A 21,596-nucleotide genomic window follows, 5' to 3' on the forward strand; every position below is an offset into this window, starting at 1 on the left:
AATAATGTAATACACTCATCCTCTAAAACTTGAATACTTCATAGAGAATTTTGATAGTCCATTATGTGACGCTGACTTTTGAATAGTCACTGTAGTAAAATAAACTCCTGTTGTCAAACCTCTACTTATTTTTTTAAAACAGATTATAGAAGATGTTAGACAGTAATTAAAATGTACACTTTATTATTATTATTATTATCATTTACAGAGAAAAAAAGAAATACATTAAATAGGAGTAATATATTTATAAAATATCAGTGAATGAATTTGAAGTAAATCCAGCGTTTCGCCTGACAATCTGGTCCAAGCTTTTTAAAGGAATTAAAATACAAATATTATTATTCCTATTAAATGTCTTACATCAACTCGGCGCCCAAATATTGTGAAACTATTCGCTTTAATTTAGACGAAATTTCTTATAAAAATAAATACTATTTATATTCAATGAAACCATTTTAATTTCTATATGTTCTAATTGGTTTTTAATAAAGGTCTACAGAAGGTAGATTGATGGAAATTTCAATTATGTATATGTTACTTATCTTTTATTATTAATAACTCCTTGATAAATATATGCACAATAAACAAAACTCTCAATTTTTTTTGTACCATTCTATTTTTCACGTAAAACTTTACACGTGAATAATAGAAATTGATCCTTATGGATTTATTATTAATTTAATTAGTTGATAAATCATTTCATATTAGTTCCAAAATGACTGAACAAGAAATTTTACATGCATTTTCATTAATTGATACTGATAATGATGGAGTCATTACAATTGAAGATCTTGAAAGATATTCTAAGAAAAGTACAGTAGCAGATGATTTTGTAATAGTGAGTATTTAAAACATGTTTACACATAGTAACTGTTTTTTTGTTATATTAAAAGTGAATGATATATTTATTTTTCATTTGATGTTTCTTTTAGTGATGGATTGTAGTTTTACATAATATATATGTTGGTAATGGTCAAGTTTGTTTCTCTATTTTCATTTTATAAAGCTTGAACTCTATCCTCATTTGCTTACATATATATTGCGATATTGCACGTGTGAATAGCCAATACACCTAAAAACAACTCAACAAGTAACCTGTTTTTATGTAGAAAAAAAACCACCAGGTAAATAGATAAATAAATTTACAGGTATCATTAGCAAAGTTTGACTTTTCCATTTATTCTCTGAAGATGTGACTTACACTGAGCTTTTCAAAGTGTTCTACCTATTTTTTCTGCTACTCTTGGTTTTCCTTGTTTTTTTTTCTTGACTGGTCATTCTGGTTTACTATATTTTCCAGCTGGGTTCCTTGTTGTATCCCATGAAAAAGTTTAAGTGGTTTATATATATATATATATATATATATATATATATATATAGTGGTTTGTGTTATTTTAGCAGTTTTTTCTCCGGAGTGTGGTTTCTAACCTTCCGCTTTTATCCGAGCTTTAGACCGGCATTAACCCCAAAGTGGCTCCAGGAGAAGATGAAAAACAACTATAATAAAGTTATTAAGAAGAACAGCATCTATATTACTCGTGTCCTCCCAATTGTTTCCAATGATTCAATCCTATTCCATTATGTTGAAATGAAATATAATTATGCTAAGAACTAGCTAGATTTTGAGAGTTATTCATTACATAGATAATTACAATTTATATGGAGTAACTCAGACCTTTTATTCCAAAAAAACCATAAGGTTAATTTACCACTTAAACATATATTTTTAGGTTCACTAAATGAAATAATTCCCCAATTTTTTTATATCTTTTAATTTCCAGAAGTGGAAAAGGTTATTTGATGAAGACAATACTGGCGAAATAACATTTATTCATTTTTGTGATGTTCTTGGTGTCAGCAAAAAGAAAAGAGAGTAAGATTGGCAACTTATTTACACTAACCATTATCCTTACTTTAGTATAGCTTTATAATTGATAGTTGTTTAGTCCGATAGCATAGTTGTTCCCTGAAATTAAAAATTTCCTCTATATCTGTGAATCAGTTAGTCAGTCACCAAAATGTCCTTTAATGTATGGCGTAATAATGAGCTGTAGATTTATAGCCAACAACTGACTCCATTCATTCATCATGTAGCATCCGTTGTGTCGTCCTGGCATGGGACTCCTCGGCATTGCACATCCAAAACTCCACCCGTGGGATTCAAACTCAGGACCTTTGGCCTCGCGCGCTAAAGCTTAACCTTAGACCACTGAACCGGCATCCAACAATGTTAATGTCTAACTTGTTACAATCCACGAAATTGCGCGACCATCTTCCATTGTTTTTGGTGGGTATCTGCCTCATACCTCACACGGATTAGCTCCACTAGTCACGGCTACTCACTAGAACTCCGAGAATCACCCCTCATGTGCGGAATCGTGGATGTTCATTACTGAGGAGTCCCATACTAGAACGAAACGGTCATCCAGTGCTTCCAAGTTTTCAGTGGTGGTCTAACATTGATCGATTCATGATCTCAACAAAAAGCTCAACAATACCTACAACCCCACACTGATAAGCATCCGTTGTGTTAAATCATTTGAATGAGTGAGTATTTTTAATCAAGATTTAGGCAAGCCATGGTGTTTGACAGTATAATAGTGACGTTCAAGCGTGGTTTAAGGTCTTCTTAACAACTTTCCCAACACCCAACCACTAATTTGGTTCGGATTCACAATTCTTTAATCTGAATCCTATCAAATAATCTACAGTAGAATTTCAAAGTTTATGAATTCACATTGCTCTGACGATTATCAAGTTCACAATACAGCATGTCGGTCCCGGATGAAGGATCGCTATTCCAACCGAATTTTATGGTAAACATTGAGATATAGTGGGTTGTGAAGCAAATTTAATAAGTTTTCTGATATTTATTCAGATTAATATCAAATAGTTTTTCAGAACAGTTAGTTTCTGAATATTATATGGTCAGAATAAAAAAATTACATAGTTCTTATATGCATTATCATGATGTTCTAATAATACAGGAAGTAAAAACTGACTTTATATTTGTAATCATAATTAATAAGACATCATAAGTCTTTGTAGAATGTAGTATCATGAAGTCAAGAAGTTGCGTAAAATGACAGTGGATATTAATTATATAGTGTAGAACGCATAGTATAAAAAGTACCTAGGAAATAGCAGTCAGGTTCATTATAACAGTTTGTTAAAAATCCCTTTCTTGATAAATCAGTATTCTTCAACCGCCTAAAGATTTGCTCTACAATATTAACGAAATCCACGAGTAAAAGCACTTGTTAGTTTTAGGCTTTACACTTTTCGATCTAACCGACATCTTTTGTTGAGCTTTAAAGTACCGTGGTTCGTTTTGACCAGTAGATATATGCAGTTTACAACAAAAAACTAGTTTGAACATGGTATTTAAGTTAACGGTTTTTGCAGTCCAGTTGAAATCACCATAAATCTAATCGAAGGACTGGAGAACCAGATATTTAAACCCGATTTTCCACACAACTGTAACAGGTATTTTTTCAAACGTTTTTTCTGTTAATTTCGATAAAAGTCAACTACAAGTATTATCATTAGGATCTAGGTTTTGTGATAGATATAGACATGCAGATCATTTGAAGACTAATGTTCAGTTTGATAATATATGTACGAAGACACAAGACTTGATACTTTCAACAAAGGTCTAACATAAAAGATTCAAGACTACACTGGTTTGTTACTGTAACCAATATAAAAGCAACAAGTATCACACATATAGTCTATTGACCGATAAAAATAGAGAAGCTATCCGGAAACCAGAATGAAATGAGCACGGTTTTATCACCAAACCAGATAAAGAATCAGCTAGCGTTATTTTAAACAAGACAGATCACATGGATAAGATGAATACCCTGTTGAGTGGTCAAACTAAATTCCAAACTCATAGGCCATGTAAAGACCGTGATGAAAAAACCGAACGTCAATTAACTACCTCATTAACACCTTTAAAAAAACATCAATACATCTCTGAGTATACAAATAGTGGGCTCAAGCCTTCTGGAACATATACCCCTTTACTTTATAGCTTATCTAGAGTTCATAAACCAGAGGTTTCTTTACGTCAAACTCACCACACCACAAAGCGGCAAAATGGTTGGTGAAATTATTAGCACCATTACATCAAGACTTGGTTAAGTACAGCGCTAAATACGTATTTGAATTTGTGGATAAAAAAACATGAATGTAAAAGGCAAAACCGTGTTATTGCCAGATACAACATTTTTGTTCACTGACAGAAACCATCAATTATGTATGTTAACAACTGCTAGAGAAGAAAATAGAGATAACGATCGCAATAAATAAAAAAAGTGGATTCCCTGTCGAATTGCACTACGAATCCCTACTTTTAACTAACAATGAATTTTACGAACAAATAAATGGAATAGAAATGAGATCACCCCTAGGCACGATCCTGGCTAATATTTTTTAAGCTGAACCGGAAAATGAGACCATTGAAAAACAGCCTAAATAAGGTAGAATATTACTGTTGATACATAGATGACGCATTAATTGTGTGAGGAAAGTATCGACAAACAACAGCTGTTGAACAGTTTCAATAACGTTCACCCAGCTATTAAATCCACCAGCAACTAGGAGAACGATAATAGTTCAGCATTCCTCGATGTTCTATTTTCTAGAAGGATAAACTGTCTCACAAAAGGAAATGTATTTAGAAAGAATATGTGGACGGGTCAGTATACCCGTTTTCATAATTCCACACCTCTTTAATACAAAATAGATTTGGTTAAATGTCTCATCCACCGAAACAAACTAGTATGTCTTGAGGAAGGTGTATATAACGAGATAAATAAATTGAAAAACACATTACGAAGTAGTGGCTATCCAGATAATTTTGTCTGAAAATTTCTGCTGGAAGTTAAAAAAAGATCAAACTCTGACGTGGTCAATAAAAGACCCTCTAACTGGAACTGGATTTTAAAGAGGACATAGCGGGTGACGTTTTAACACGTCGACTGAAAAAAATCTATTGAAAGGACGTTTCACGCTGCCAAGTTACATGTAATCTCCTTAACCAAAACAGTACTTACACAACAAACCAAGGATAGGTTGCCCATTATAGGCTCCTCCACATATGTATACCAATTTAACTGCTTTATCCTTGTGTGTTCGTCAAAATGTACCAGCATGGTTGGGAAAAAGAGTCACGAAAATGATTAATGGTGTCATTATTTCTCACTTAGTAAATAGTGAACATCATATCAAAATGGATGAAGCTTTCTCTGTTTTATATCAGGTTCCAAACAATCTACGTAAAGGAGCTAAATTAAGGCTTCTCTCTTATAACTTAGGCCATCTGAATCAACTCCAGAAACCGAACTTATTTATCGAGAAGAGATACATCCAGCCTCTATGTTTACCTTGATCCGCAAATGGATTATCAGATACTTAAACTGGATATTATAAACCTCTTATCCCCAATCTCAATTTCTTTTCCTGTTTATATCTTTCTTAATCTTCGCATTCACTTTTCTCAGATCACATGAATTCTATTTCATCGTAATTACCCTGATAACACCTCACTTATTACATATTATATTGACACGTTATTATTGTTATTATTCTTATATCGAAAAACAAGACGAACTTCGCCTACTATGGATTTTATTCACACGATTTCATATTTCAATATATTGCTATTATATTGTTTATGACTTGGCACTATCACAAATCATTCGGACCTTTATTAAATGAACTTTCTAATTTATAAATAACACAATCTTAAAGTATTTATTTCGTAACAGATGCAAACGTTTACCATTTCTAACTTAAGACCTTGCCAATCTCTTTAATTCATGACTTATTTAGGCCTTTGTAAAATATCACAATAATTATGGACTTATAACTGTAGATCCTGATGATGAAGATTTTCAATGTAGCTATACCTCGAAAACTGATCTTAAGCTATTTAAGTGGGTTACCGACTTTGTAATGAACCCCTATGTTAGCATGAGTACTTAAATTAATTTACTATCTTATAATTTATTCAAAGTGATCTTTAAAATAAACGACTAATTTACTATGCAGTGGAAGAACCACATCTTAATTGCTGATATATTCAAACCTTATGATTCTGATTAATTCATTCTGGTCTTAAAAAAATGATTGCAATTACATGAGAGACAGTAGAAATCCATTTGACTTCAACCTAAACAGGAGAAACAAAACTACAACCGTTACCTTGTCATTGAAGCGCAAATAATTTAAGCATCATTCTTCATTACCAGTTTTAAAAATATTGATGGAAAAAATTTTTTTTTATCAGTGGTCAGAAAATCAATCAAGTAATTCATTTAACTTGTCATGTGCTTACGGTAAATTGTTTTTTAAAACAAGATTGTCTCCAAAATTCTGACTACGTCTTTCAGAAAGTAATTAGCATGAGAAATGTAAAATACTTAGTAAAGTTACAATTATGTTTTGGAACAACACATGTAAGCGAACAATTGTTTTCAGTTAAATCGTTATCAGGCTTTACTCTAATATATATGAATATTTATACGAAAATTTTAGACCAATCAAGGCTATTTGAGTCAATAATCACAATGAAATAGAATACGTCACCAAGCATAATAGGTAAAAGTACAAGTTGATGGTGGGAAGACAGGTGTACTGATAGTAGTAAGAATATTAAATTACGATAAGAAAAGTCTTATCAATAGTTAAACATAGGAAATAGGAGGTCAAACGCGGGTAAATAGACTAGAATAGTGATCAAAAAACATTAAAATCATTACGTAATAAGAAGTATGTAAATAATTAGATAGTGAAGAATACAAACGGAAAGAGGCAGAAAATTACAAACAAATGATAACAAACATTGTAAGCAAAGATGGATAGTGGCTAGCAGTGGAATCCAGGACGCGCGTGTCGTCCTATTTGGGGCTTGTCAGCTGGATGTACCTGAATCTCAGAGTTGATGTTCACTCCTGGATTCCACTGCTAACCACTATCCATCTTTGCTTACAATGCTTGTGAAATAAGGCTATATCGAGGCAATAGGCACAGTATGCACATATGCCAATAAGGACTGACCAGTTGCAGTCCTAAACATCAATGGGAAGATTCAAATAAGTAATACTAAGTGAAATGATACCAAAATTAAAAATAAAATTTAAAAACAATAATAATAATAATGTCATTTCTTAAGTTGTGTCTGGCCATGGAAGGGATAGGAGGGTTACAAATTTCTTCTTTACACATAAATTGGGTTGGAATGTACGAGTTCCTATGGCTTCTGCTATATGAAGGAGACGGGAACGAACTCAGTTGGGAAATGATGGAGGTATACAATAGATCACTCGAAATGATTTCGATTTATCTACATTATGACCACTATTAATTAGATGTGCCGAGATAGAACTGCGTATTGTTTTTATCTGGTTTCTAGGTAAATTCTTTACAGAACATACGTAAACATAATCTAACCAGTTAAATTGTTAATTTAACATATAACAATTGAAATATTACCTCATTCTCAATTAAGAATAAACAGGTGAGAAAGCAATCGATTTTAGTAATTTCACTTACAGGCTCCATAGTTATAATTTTTTCTAATTATTCCATTATTATGGCCAATGTAAAGAAAGCACACATAAGCTAATGACTAAATTAATCAGTGCGAGAGATTAAGAATACTGAATTCCACAGGGAATATAAACTGAGTACCTAAAAAAACGTGTCATTAGTTATATTGTACATGAAAATAACGAGTTTTGACGAATATTACAAAATGATGCGAAAATAATGCTTAGTGGGCGATATGTTATGTCGAAGTTATTATACTAATTACTATAAGAAATTCATATACATAGAGATAAATGCAAGGCCGTGAATTTTTCATAAGATACAAAGTTCAGAGATAGGTTTAAAAGTGGTTAAGAGTAAAAGTTTTCACTTTGTAGCATAGGAATGACGTAGGTGAGTGTACATCTTTCTCATACACAGGTTTAGTATAATTAAGCGACTTCAATGGCTTCCAAAATGCAATGGAGAACTAATCGTGTTGTTTTGCCAAATTATTACATAATATAAAGCTGGAAAAGCTTCCTCTATTTCGATATCGTGTTCACTGTCTACGAAGGCGAAATGGATGACATTGTGGTGTGTGCTACTTATGTCGACAGATATTAGTAGTATGTATCACCAGTCGAAAGTGGAATGCCTAGTGGCAGAAGGTTAAGAAAATCGAAGAGAAGAGAACGAGAACAGAGAGTGATTGGTATGGAAACGAAGGAACAACAAAGTCTGAAACAATTGATGGATATTTTGTAAATGAAGTATTTACAGTATGGTTCTAAGATTTTAGTAAGATATTCTGTAATGTACTAAAATACACTTGGTTGTTCCCGCCTGTGTTCACGTTGACTCTGTTATTACCTATACTAGTCTTAGATCTTAACCTTATCTTCATAGCTTTTGTGAAGATTGTTTTTGATCCACTGATTGTGCATCGTAGACTGTACGATCACTACCTGGTTTAAATGTTTCTCATTCAAAAAATAATGTTAAATAATAATTTACAAATAATTAGAATATCTTTAAATCAGTCTGGTTTTTTCAGGTGAATAGAGTACACGAAGGTTACAAATGTTAACTGACTAGGTATTGAAGGTATTTTGTAAATAAATCATTCAAAATTCAAGGTTTGAAACTAAAATTGATTTTGCTGTTAGTCTTAAAAATACTAATATAGTAGGTTTTTATTTTAAATTCATTTGGCTGTATATTGTTCCATTTCGCATAAAATTACTGGTTCCAAACTTTGATTCTTTTACGAATAATATTCTCGAACTTAGCCATTACGTAGGTGTTGTAAATATATCTTCATATTAGTTGTTCTGGTAAAACTTCAAATAGGTGTTAGTTGAGTGTGTATTTCTTTATAAACTATACTCAAACTATAATTCAATTACTAAAGTGAATTTGTGAAGATTGTAGTATTTTAATCGCTTAAATCATGAACTGATCTTAGATAGACCATCACTGAAAACCCGGAAAAACTGGAAAGCTTTTTATTCCTAGTATGGGATTCCTTATCAGTGCTCATCCACGACCCTGTGTGCGGGAACCGAACCCATGACTGGCCTCTAGAGCGAACGTTGAACATCTAGGTCACTGAGTAGGCATCCAACAGTGTCAATGTCTAACTTCAACCAGTCTATGAACTTCTACAACTCTTCATCAATCGCTTGTAGTGGATAACTATCTCACATCCGATACGGAATAGATTAGAAAGAACTGTTCTCCCTGAACATTCTATTCTCAAATTCTCTATTCGTTTACCTGAGACTTCGGCTCTAATTTCTTGGTTAGATCTAATAGATTGCTAAATAAGTATTTTCAGTTTTCATTACCAGCTTTTACACAAAATTACATATAAAATTATAACTTACGGTGTTCATAATTCCGTTACAGCGAAATTCTTAAAGAAAGAAACATAGTAATTCCAGATTCACTACCTAAACCAATCGTCTACTCAAGCAACCTAAGTCCAGAGATGCAGCAGAAAATATTGAGACTTATAAAGTATGGATGGAATAAACAAAATGATTCTTCCAATTTATATGAAATAACTATACGATGTGATCGTGAGTTCGGTCCACGTTGGAGAGGACGCGTTATATACAATACACAGCCAATAAAAGAAGCAGCTAAAGGAAAATATCTGGTGTTCAGTTGTGATAATGGACAAACTATATTGTGCCTTTGGTTAGCAAATGACGACGAAGACAGACCTGCAGGATGTTGTTGCTGTTAGTTAGTTACAATTTTAAAAATACTCCATTCTGGTTCTATTTAATTACTTTAAACTATTGTTGTAATGCAAGATAATTTTGTGTCAACTTTAACTCTTACGCAATAAAAAGTTGCATTCACAGATAATAATGCCATTCTATTAACATCATGGACTTAAAAATCATGTTATAAATCATTTTCTTCTAGTTTAAATAAACTGTGTGTCATTTTGTTATCTTTAAAAATTATATTGATCATAATAATAAACTATTTTATTAATTAACCAAGAGCAGTTTATAGCGTCGATTGGCTGATTATCACATAGAAAAGATTGTTTATAGAAAGTTGAAAGTTGAACTTTTAACTCACTAATGATAACACTTTAGTTTCCCTAGAATCATCCTGAAAAATATAAACTATTTTAATCCTTATAATAGTCTCTTGTAAGTAACTACATAACTATTAAATGATATTCCTAGTGTAGACTATTAAAATGGCACTTTTCAACGTGAAATGGTGAAAGGATTCCTTGCTGAACCAAACAGGAAGCTAAATATATTTTACAGTTAAATCTCAAAAAAGAATATCATGAATTGTATGCTATACACCTTAACAAAACTCATACCTTTAAAAATACCTATATTTATTCATGAGCCGTATGTGTCATTTACTTAAGAGACAAGTTTAAATACATAGATAATAAAGAATTAAACATTCACATGGTGTAAAGTCTATAGCCAAACATTTGTTTTTTCATTTCTTTGTCTGCACTGTTATAAGTGAAAAATAACCATATACAGCTAAGAAATTGATCTACATATTTTAACTTCAAAAAGACTTTAGAATATAGTTTATTGACAATTATAAGTGAAATATTATTAACCGATTAAAGTACTCAACAACTGGACAATAAAAGCTTGAAACAAACCATTTTGGCAAATCGTTACGATTTGTCAGAGACACCTCCAGACTAGTTATTTTCTTTGTCAAGTAGAGTTCATTATCATGCTAGCTTAAAAATACTGATTTATAAACAATCATGAGATATATAGATTTTGTTATTATCTTTGGTACATTGATAATCTTCACTTAACAACCTATTATTATTTATTTAAACACATAAACGTTGATACAATCGGTCACCAAAATATATATGCGCCACATAAGAAAAAAATGAGGTTATGAAGTGATAGAGAAACGAAAGTGAGCACAATAAGAAAACAAAACAACAATGGGTAGAAAGTAGTGTGTGGGAGTGGAATAAATAATAATGATAATAATGGAAAGATGAATGGATGGATGAATCAGTTCAGTTAGGAAATATACAACCAAAAAGGATTCTGTCAATTATTCTAGTTTTTATGAAGTAAAAGAAAGTTACAGCAAGATCGCCGCTGGCTTGTATTCTGAGTTATATCTGACAACGTTCCAAGCCTTCGTATCGCGCTATCTCTAGGACCTCGACCAGGGAGTCGTGAGGGATCAATAGAAGCCAGTTCTGTATAGCTTTCTTTTATACCACGACACCATATCATGCAGTGACTACCTCTTCACCATTCCCAACCGATCCCAGCGTCGGAAAATAATGCACAACGTGATACGACATTTATAGTACATGTAAAAGCCACCAAAGTTGGTGTTTTAAGACGGTTAAACTAATTGAATTTTCATCGCCGTACTGGAGCACACGATGCCGAACCTCTGTATTATTAAGATGGTGTTGCCAATTGAAGTTAGCAATCCATCAGTGAAAACGATGATCAAACACAGAAAGTCGTCTAACATCCTCAACTCGAGAAGGCTTGGATTCACATGCATAAAGCAACACTACTTGCACCGACGCATTATTGATCCGAACTTTTGTAGCCAGATTAACATTACAAACGGGCCAAAGATGGCCCAGATCAGTATAAGCCCCTTTGGCATTCATTATACGTGAACTGATTTACTCACTTACACCAACACTCACTTACACAGCTACCCAGATACACGGATTTCTTGACATACTATTCTGTACACTTATTACAGTAACCTTCCGTCATATAATAAGTAATTTCAATATGGTAAACATTTAATTTTGATGTTTTTATTTCAACTGTTGTTATGAAAAATTGAACTTTTCCAGTTATGTGAGCATTGATGTACTTTTAGTGATTGAAGCTTGGAAGATTATCCATAATAGAAACGAATCTTGTATTGTTCCATCGTACAACAATGCGACACCCTCATCAACATTAATTTCCACATCCTACAAACTATTTATAACCATCGGTCAAGATAAAGTCTGAAGTTAACGTGAAGTTTGGAAAGTGTTTAATATGGAGACAAAATATGGTGTTAGTTGGTGCTCTCGATCAAATCAACGGTTTCGTAAATTTCATATCAACATATAAAACAAACTGATGAAAGCTGTATCGTTTTAAATACCATGTGTTAAGACAGACAAAAGATTATAAAACCTTTCTGTATTCTGAGATATGTAGCTAAAAGAAATATATCGATCGTAATTATAAATAAAAGTGTTCCAAACGTTCATCTGAAAGTTTTAAAAATAACTAAGCTTCTGGCTAGTCGGCTTGGTACCATAAATTTATACAAACATATTCCTTACGTATGGTGTAACAGAAACTGAAAATCTACTTACAGTAATCATTTTGAAGAACATGTGCTTTTCTGTAAGTGTTAATTACGATGAAATCGAAGCATAAAGTAAAATGTGACACATATAAGTTTGATTAAATGGTATAAGACTGAAGATTTTGGGCAAACATCATTCTTTGTTGGTGAGCCTATCGATGATAAATGAGTTGGGAATAATAAACTATTGAAAAACTACTACTACTGAAGGACGTTTGTAGGAAAGTTTGAAATATTTTCAGTCTAATCTGAAAGAAAGTTAGTGATTTTATGCAGTGGTTTACTTTCTCATAGACCATTGCAGTGCTTTCAGGATAAAAGTAAAGTATGGTCTAAATGTGACCTGATAACTGTCTAATAAATTGAGAATCGTATTGTTTGTTTATTACGGAAAAAGCATTGATAAAATCTTAGTGAGTATAACTGAGATTTCAGGACATTTTGGGACTTTCCAAATCCTTTTTTTACAAAGAATAAATGAGCTTTACAGAATAACACACCCTTAAAAACAGGAGAAAATGATAATAAATTGTTAGTGTATATTCAATTAAATTTAGGCATTAAATTTAGGCGATATTTTGAGTGTATGCGTATTTTAAATGGTGAACAGATTTATGATTGCTTCTGGAAATGAGTAATTTCATTTAATTACAAACTTATGAAATAGTTGAGTGTTCATTCCTGAATGCTTAGCCTGAACTGAATTTATAGCTAGGTTTTTTTCGGTTTCTGGTTGCGCTATAGAACAAATAGGCTTTAAATCACGAGTAACCCACACAGTTTCACAGGGCCGCAAATATGTCTCCGTGATAAGTGACAGTAAGAACGAAAATGAGTTACGTGCCATCTAACATACGATAATATGTTTTGCAATTTGATTTGCTTTATCTACCATGTTGCATTTTTTCAGCTCTCTGGATTTACCAATGAAAAGTTAGTCATTACTGGTCTATTAACAACAGTGTAAAAATTGTATTAATCGTTATTCCAACATTTTGACTGATCTTACCATAATAAATGTTTTGATTTTCATCAGAAGATGTCTAACTAAATACATAACTCCTTGGAATGTTTGAACCTAAGTTTGATTTCATGGATAATGAATATAATGACGAAGAATAGTTTAATATGTCAGCATGCAATTCAAGTTAATCATGGAACAAAACAATATGGATAAATGTGAATATTGTACGTTTTTTTAAGAGAAATAGTAAAGAAAAGTTTCCGCTAACTGTCATTCATTATAACAAGGAATCACTTTGGGCTTGAAGCAATTTAAAAAACATCAATGTTTCGGATTATTAAAAGTCAATTCAAACACATATAGGCGAATAATATTGTTTTCGATTAGATCTTTAGAACGGTGGGATCAAACTCTGACTTTCCTACAATGTCTAACATGCTTTGTAAGGCAACACATAATGTTCGGATTTGTTTTTCCAGGGAATAAAGTTCATTGAATTACATAAGATGAGTGGTTATTCAATTGACAAACAAGGAATCAAATTTATACTTTGAAAGTGAGCTACTTTTAAATATTTAAGTAGAAAGAATAGCTTTCAAGAAAACTGTCTGTGGTTGAATACGTTACCGATATTTCTAACTTGAGAAAATAAACCATATATCAGAATTTTATATTTCAATGTAGATTTCGATATGAACTCTTCAAAAACATTCAATTATGGAACGCTGAGTAAAGGAAGATTTAATATCGTTATTCAAATATGTTCAAAATCGCCAATCAAGCTTATCATATTCGAATATAATGCGTTTCATCACCAGTTCCATAATAAATATATAACAATTAATTTTTCAATAAACTCCCATAATTTATTGGAATCAGTTCAGTATAGGTAAACTCTAACTACTGCTGGTTGCCTGATGTCGAAAAGAATTATGTCATCATTGGAATAACAGATGAATAGACAATCAAACAACCATGATGAAATCAGAATTTTCAATAAAAGAGCAATATTATAACTCAAATATGATGTTTGGAGTTTCAAAACGAGCTGTATTGTTAATACGTACCCAGATTTTGTAATCGAGACTCAGAAAACATACACTTATATCGTCAATTCGACAAGCATCCTATTCGCGTTCAATTATAAAGTTTATAAGGGACTACGTTATTTGAAAGATTAAACATGTGTTAAAAATTAAATAGTTGGAACGATTAATTCTAGACTACGTGTTGCACTGGAAGTGACGTATAAAGACACCAAACAAGTATCATTATATAGAAAAAACTTCTTATTCAGTCGGACAAAAGTTATCGAGTTCCCATCTCATGTTAACTACAATTGTATTTCACAGTTTACATATTAGTGTCAAATCACTTTCACTGGGACAATAGAAACGTGAATTATTTTACTGCCTATTATTCTGACTTTAACTTCAAAATACAAATAAATATACCATGAACAAAAATCTTCCATATAACTCCAGGAATTATACCTTGGATAACTCCGTTTGTACGATAATTGAAATGAAAAGACAAATACATGAATTTGCAAAACGCTCGTCATTCTCTTTCCAATATCCCAGTCAGTTCATGTCGTCCCATCACATCTTCATACCCAGTGTTATCCATTCCGACTTTGACGTTTATATCTGACATCAGGATGATCAGTTCGTTTCTCGACACCTCTCTATGATGGATTTCAGCCTCTCGTGAAGCTGGTCATTATTGTCTTCATTACCATGATTGGTGGGTGCTTGACATTGGATAACATTCATTATGATTCCCTCCTTCTTTGTTTTGAATGATGTTGTGGATCCATGAGATTCCCAGCCTACATCTGTATTTCGTGCTTCTCTGGAGAGAATTAGAACAACTGCCTGAGTGTGTGGAGCATTTTCTTCATCGTGACCATGGTCCAGCACCATCTCTTCATAATCTAACCTTTTTTGTCCAGCTTGGGCTCAATAGTTGCCATATGGTATTAATTCATCTGATCGTAATCTATTTTCCTCACTTGAATTTTTCGATAAAATTTTCAGAAAATAGGTTATTCACATTGTAATATTTATCAATAACTGCCTCACATTGTTAGGCTATAAAAACTAAAGTCCGACAAAAAACATTTTGCAAAACTATTTCACTACTAAACACTATTGACAACATTCTTTAAGCCACCTTGTTTTACATCTTTCTAAAAATCATTAGTTGATTGGCAATCTTTATTTGTTAAACTTAATTTGATTTTAATGTTGTAATAATATCAGCTCATAACTGAGGTAATTTTATAGTCTTTAAGAAATATTGAGGTCAATTTCGCAATAGTTTGCAAATCTAGTCATTTCATTGTTTGTCATCATTGACATTTGTTTTTAATAATATCTGTCTAAACTTTATGTCCAATATAGTTTGTTTCACGTTGTGCTTTATTATACCTCTTGGTATTATTTCCCAATTTTGTTAAGTTTGGTCATTATTCGTTAGATAAACATAACGAAAACTTGATTGATGACCAGTCTGTACTAAATGTACTAGGATAATATGTTCGAAAGTTTGGAGGAATTTCACTTTCTTATTATACTATAAATAACTTGATAAAAACAAGACTTACAGCCGATTTACAAATGAAAAACAATCTTTGACATTACTTTGTAAATTATTCGTCTTTGAGTTAGTAATTCATACATTAAATGGAAATATTGGAGACAAATTTGTTTTACTTTATAATATAAAAACATAGATTTGCCTATTATATGAAATAAATTTTAGTGTGAATGACGAATTTCATGTATGTATTCACAAATAATGAAAAGACATTTTAAACATTATGAGCCATGTTTTTCACAATAAGTTTTTTATTGAAACAGCATATATAGGTGAACAATACTGTTTTCAGTTGGACTCAAACCAGACTCTACTCTGATATAGTGAAAATTCTCATCTTGACATTTAATAAAAAGAACGAGTAATGGGGAGGAATATTTTTTTCTAAATTTGTTTTTCATAATGGCTCATTCGTGTCCACGATGAAAGGCGTTCACTTACTTGTTGGCTCACCTGTCTGGTTGTTCCCCCCCCCAATATAGCTTTCTCCACAGGAGCAGCCGAATTTGTAGATACACATGGATATGAAAAAAATCAGATAACTTATCCTTTACTTGATGAATTTTTGAAATAAATGTATTTCTTTATTAAAACATATGTCAGATTCAACAACAAACTACTATTGTATGCTTTTGAAATTACGTGAACTTTTGCTTTTGTGTCATATTAGAAAAAGAAAGAAAAAACCAACTTGAAAAAATGTTATTTACTTGGTTCCTGAAGAAAACTTTCTAGTGATATTTCTACACAGGTCTTTAGAGAATCAAAATGGTGTTCTGTAAGATTTTATCTAAGTTGTGAACATTCAAAGGTTGATACAACCACAAACAACTTCAAATTTTTAATAAAATTCTATATTGTTTATGTTGATGTAATATAAATAAAATACTTTATAACAGCAGATTCTATGATACAATAATAATGAATTACTCTACACTCTAGAAATCATAGAAGCGTTGTTTAGCGAGTTAGTTTTTTATGGGTTGGGGTCGCTAACCCCAGGCCCAACCGTCCTCTTTTATCCGGGCTTGGAAGTGGCAGTAGCCGCCGGAGGGGCTACAGGCGGAGTTAGAAATTGTTATATCCCCTGGTGAATTATGAATGGTAACTCTGAGGACTAGTTATGGACCAATGTAATATGTACATTTCCTATTGTATAATTGTTGTATCATTAGCTTTATTTTGACCTTTGACCTATTATCATACGATTCTTGAGTTATCATCAGTTTATTGATTACTTTCCCCCTATTAACAGCCACATTTGGCCAATTATTGTACAAAAGTTATTTTCTATTTTTTTGGTACGATGTGGTCTGTTTGGTTTGTATATAAACCCAGTATGCTTGTGAATAATGATTCATATTGCCGAGGCTATTATTGGTGTTCTGGACTTAACTGGCTGGGCTAGGCAGAAAGCAGGGTCGATACGCACTCAAGACTGCTCTTACGATTTTATGTATCATTGCTCCGATCCATAATTCGCTCTCCTACCTGATTGGGCGGTCATATCACTACATATATCAACTGGGCAAGAACGCACGCGCAATTACAAGATATAACAGAAATCATAGAAGGGAGAATAAAATTTACTCCAGTTAACATTAATGAGCATACAGATCAAAACAGTAGTACTTGAAGTTTTTTCCAAAAATGTAACTAAGTTGAATTTTTATCTTAATGTTTATATTAAAGAGTGCATTTGATTTATATGCGAGCAGAATGGCTTTAAACTAACGTTAATTATACTTTAATACGTCTTGAAGAAGAATTATAGTTCCTCCACTATCTGAACTTAATTTATCAAATATTCAATGTGAGACAACTTTATATTATCCTGGTCACCAGTAGGTCTTATTAAAGACGCTGAGTGAGAGACTTTTTTAAAAGCACTATAATATCAAAGTATTTATTTTCTAATCAATTCACTTGGTGGTCTAGCTTCAATTGACTCATGATTTCAACTATATATAAAAAATTACCAAAAAATCTCCACAAACAACCCACTTATCATATACTCACTAGTGACTGGCTCCATGAGGTATTTCCTGGAGTTCTAGTGAGAAGCAGTAACCAATGGAGTTCAACCAGGCCTGTTGGGAGATATCAACTCACTGAAGACATTGGTGAAATGGTTGCTCAAATTCGTGGGTTGGTTGAAGTTAGACACCGTTGGATGCCGGCTCATTGGTCTATCGGTTAAGTGCTCGCTCGCGAGACTGGTAGGTCCTGGGTTCTAATCTTGCGAGGAGGGATCGTGGATGCGCACTTCTGAGGAGTCCCACAATAGGACGGAACGGCCTTCCAGTGCTTCCAAGTTTTTCATGGTGGTCTAGCTTCAACTGACTCATGATTTCAACTATATATAAATAATTCACTATTAGACAGGCTATAAATAGATGTCCGTAAAAGTTTATCATAAGCATTTTTTAACATTTCAACACTGAAAACATTTAAATGACTAACAACGGATTTCTTCACATTGTTACTGACAGATCGTATATATATATATATATATATATATATATATATATCAGGTAGCATACCTGTTAGTCAGCCAACAGTAAATACATTATTCATCTGCCCAACTTGAAATATTTTATATGAAAGTATTTGCCTCTTTATAATAGATTTACTAGTGTAATATATATGATTGACTAGCTCCAGATATATCAACGATTTCCCTAGTTTCTTAGTTATACCTACCTTTTACATTATCACATGATACACTTTGTATATGATTAATGTGTTACTATTTATTTCATGTCACGTCATTATATGGTAATGTTAAACTTAGATTTTATTCTAAACTACAGAAAATCAATTAGATCAGTTTTGTTTTATGAGACAAGATAAAATGATTTGGTACCATATTATACTGGAAATATAAAAGTGAACAAAGGTTTGTTTAACAGACGGTTGAGAACATGCTGTAAATGCATTACAATAAAGATGAAAGTTTAAGTGAAAACTATAAGTGATAAATATTGTTTAACTTTATCCATTAGTGAACACCCACGATCCCACAGACAGGTTTGGAAACTAGGACCCTCAGCCTTGAACAAAGGCTTATCCTCTAGACCACTAAGCCGGGATCCAATGATGACTAGCTTCCAAAGTTAATTCTTGGAGTTCTAGTGAAACGCCGTGATCAGTGGAGATCAATCGTTTCGGGTGTAAGGCGGTTAACCACCGAAAACAATGAAAGATGGTTGTGCAACACCGTGGATTGGTTGAAGTTGGAACGGCCATCCAGTGCTTCCATCTTTTCAATAGTGGTCTGACATTGACCTAATCATGATCTCAACAAAAAAAGTAAAAAGACTCAACTATCTTCGCAGCCCTATACCGATATTTATCCAATAATATATAAGCAAGTGTGATGTCTACTACTTATACGAACTGATATAAATAGTGTGTAGCAGAAACTGGAAGTAGGATACTTACTGACAGTAGAGAAAAGTGAGGAGTAAGAAGGGAAGAAAGAAGTAGTCGCAGTAGCATCAGGATTGGAAGAATGATAGGGTTTGCAAGAGACAATTTGAGGAAAATGTGCAAGTTCTGTATCCAATGTACTGTTTTAGTATTTTACAAATTCAGTGTGCGATTCATCATAAAACAACCCAAGGTTCAACCTAGAGCTATAGAGTTTCAGTTTAAACACTGCCCTCAGAGTTGAAGGAAGAATTGTAACGCCTCAGGATGAAAGCCGAGATTCTTCGGAAGTCATGGGGTTGATGCCTCATCTAACAACCAGAGCAACAATTTTTATAGGCTCACGGAACATCCGGACAATATGAGAGATCGGGAAGACCAGTCATATAGTAACGGAAATGAGGAGATACAAATTGGCAGTACTTGGAATCAGTGAAACCCATTGGACCCAAGCTGGACAGCAAAGGCTAGATACAAGAGAGATGCTTCGATGAACCGGTTATGAAGAGAAAAATTCTCTACACACTTAGGCAGTTGCTCCAATGCTGTACAGAGAAGTACGAATCTCACAGATTTAGAATCATCCATGCATCATTCAAATCAAAGAAGGAGGGAATCATAATGAATGTTATCAAGTGTCATGCACCCACAAATGATAACAAAGAAGACGATAATGACCAGTTTCACGAGTAGCTGAAATCTATCATACAGAGGTCTGTCGAGAAACGAACTAATCATCCTGATGTCAGATATAAACGTCAAAGTCGGAATGGATAACACTGGGTATGAAGATGTGATGAGACGACATAAACTGACTGGGATGTTGTAAGAGAATGACGTGGGATTCGCAAATTCATGTGCACTCGACAAAATGGTTATAGGTGGTACAATATTCTCACACAAATGTATACACGAAGCTACATGTGTCTCACTAGATCACACTACACAAAACCAGGTCGATCATATTTGCATCAGTAAAACGTTCAGAAGGTGAATGGAAGACGTGAGAAGAAGGAGAGGAGCTGACATAAATTCAGATAACCATCTACTTGTTGGTCGCCAGCACGAACGTGAAACTAAAGAAACACTGGACAACTGGACAAACAGCATTGCAAAGATTCAATACAGCCCTCCTTCGAAATACTGAAAAACTCAATCAATTCAAAATAACTCTCAACAACAGGTTCCAAGTCTTACAAGATCTAGTGGAGTAAGAGGAAGCCACTATGGAGCTCAAATTGAAAGGGATCAAAGAAGCACTAATTTCAACGTGTCAGGAGTTTCTTGGTCGCAACAAGCATCATCATATGAAACGGATCTCTGTCGAAATCATTTGCAAGATCTAACACCGGAAGAACAAGAAGACATCAATAAACAAATGTTGAACAATAGCAGAGACAGTCAAACTGACAATGCAAACTGATTATACAGAAGCAAACAAGCGATTGAGGAAGGACATTGGAGTCAACAAGCGGAAATATGTAGTAGACCAGGCAACGAAATCGGCGAATGTTGATAGAGAATGAAATATCAATTAACTATATGACAGAAAGTAGAAACTGGTCGGGAATTGTAGTAAACCAGAGAGATTGTTCAATGATAAGGAAGGCAAGCCAATCAAGAAGAGAGGAACAGGTGTGTACAACTGTTTGAGGAAATCTTGGATGAGCCAGTTCCATTGAATTAACCGGAAATTGAATCTTCGATTAGTGTCCTTCCTATAGATTTCACTTCACCAACGATCCATGAAATCTGGATGGCTATATTTTGCATTTGTCTTTTCATTTCAATTATCGTACAAACGGAGTTATCCAAGGTATAATGTCTGGAGTTAGAGGAAAGATTTTTGTTCATGGTATATTTATTTGTATTTTGAAGTTAAAGTCAGAATAATAGGCAGTAAAATAATTCACGTTTCTATTGTCCCAGTGAAAGTGATTTGACACTAATATGTAAACTGTGAAATACAATTGGAGTTAGTATGAGGTGGAACTTGACAACATTTGTCCGACTGAATAAGAAGTTTTTTCTATATAATGATACTTGTTTGGTGTCTCAATACGTCACTTTCAATGCAACACAGCCCAGAATTAATCGTACCAACTATTTAATTTCATGTGATCATCACTGTCAAAGTAAACTCCTTACTTTCCTTTATTCTTTTTCATCTCATGGTTTACAGGATTGTAAATAA

At 33.0% G+C, this 21,596-nt stretch overlaps 2 protein-coding genes across 2 annotated transcripts; both read left to right on the top strand.

The window, feature by feature from the left end:
- Window positions 1–614: 614 nt before the first annotated feature.
- Window positions 615–10,051, top strand: Smp_074460 (putative tegumental protein). Its single transcript, XM_018789881.1, has 3 exons — window positions 615–838; window positions 1,782–1,873; window positions 9,448–10,051. The coding sequence occupies exons 1-3, from the start codon at window positions 716–718 to the stop codon at window positions 9,788–9,790; spliced, it is 558 nt and encodes a 185-aa protein (XP_018655280.1). The 5' UTR covers window positions 615–715; the 3' UTR covers window positions 9,791–10,051.
- An 11,332-nt stretch (window positions 10,052–21,383) lies between these two features.
- Smp_203860 (uncharacterized protein) lies at window positions 21,384–21,596 on the top strand (the record flags this gene model as incomplete). Its single annotated transcript, XM_018789882.1, has 1 exon — window positions 21,384–21,596. One exon carries the CDS (start codon window positions 21,384–21,386, stop codon window positions 21,594–21,596), a length of 213 nt encoding a protein of 70 aa, XP_018655281.1.

This window comes from Schistosoma mansoni, chromosome W (genome assembly GCF_000237925.1).
Source record: "Schistosoma mansoni strain Puerto Rico chromosome W, complete genome".
NCBI classification, from domain to species: domain Eukaryota; kingdom Metazoa; phylum Platyhelminthes; class Trematoda; order Strigeidida; family Schistosomatidae; genus Schistosoma; species Schistosoma mansoni.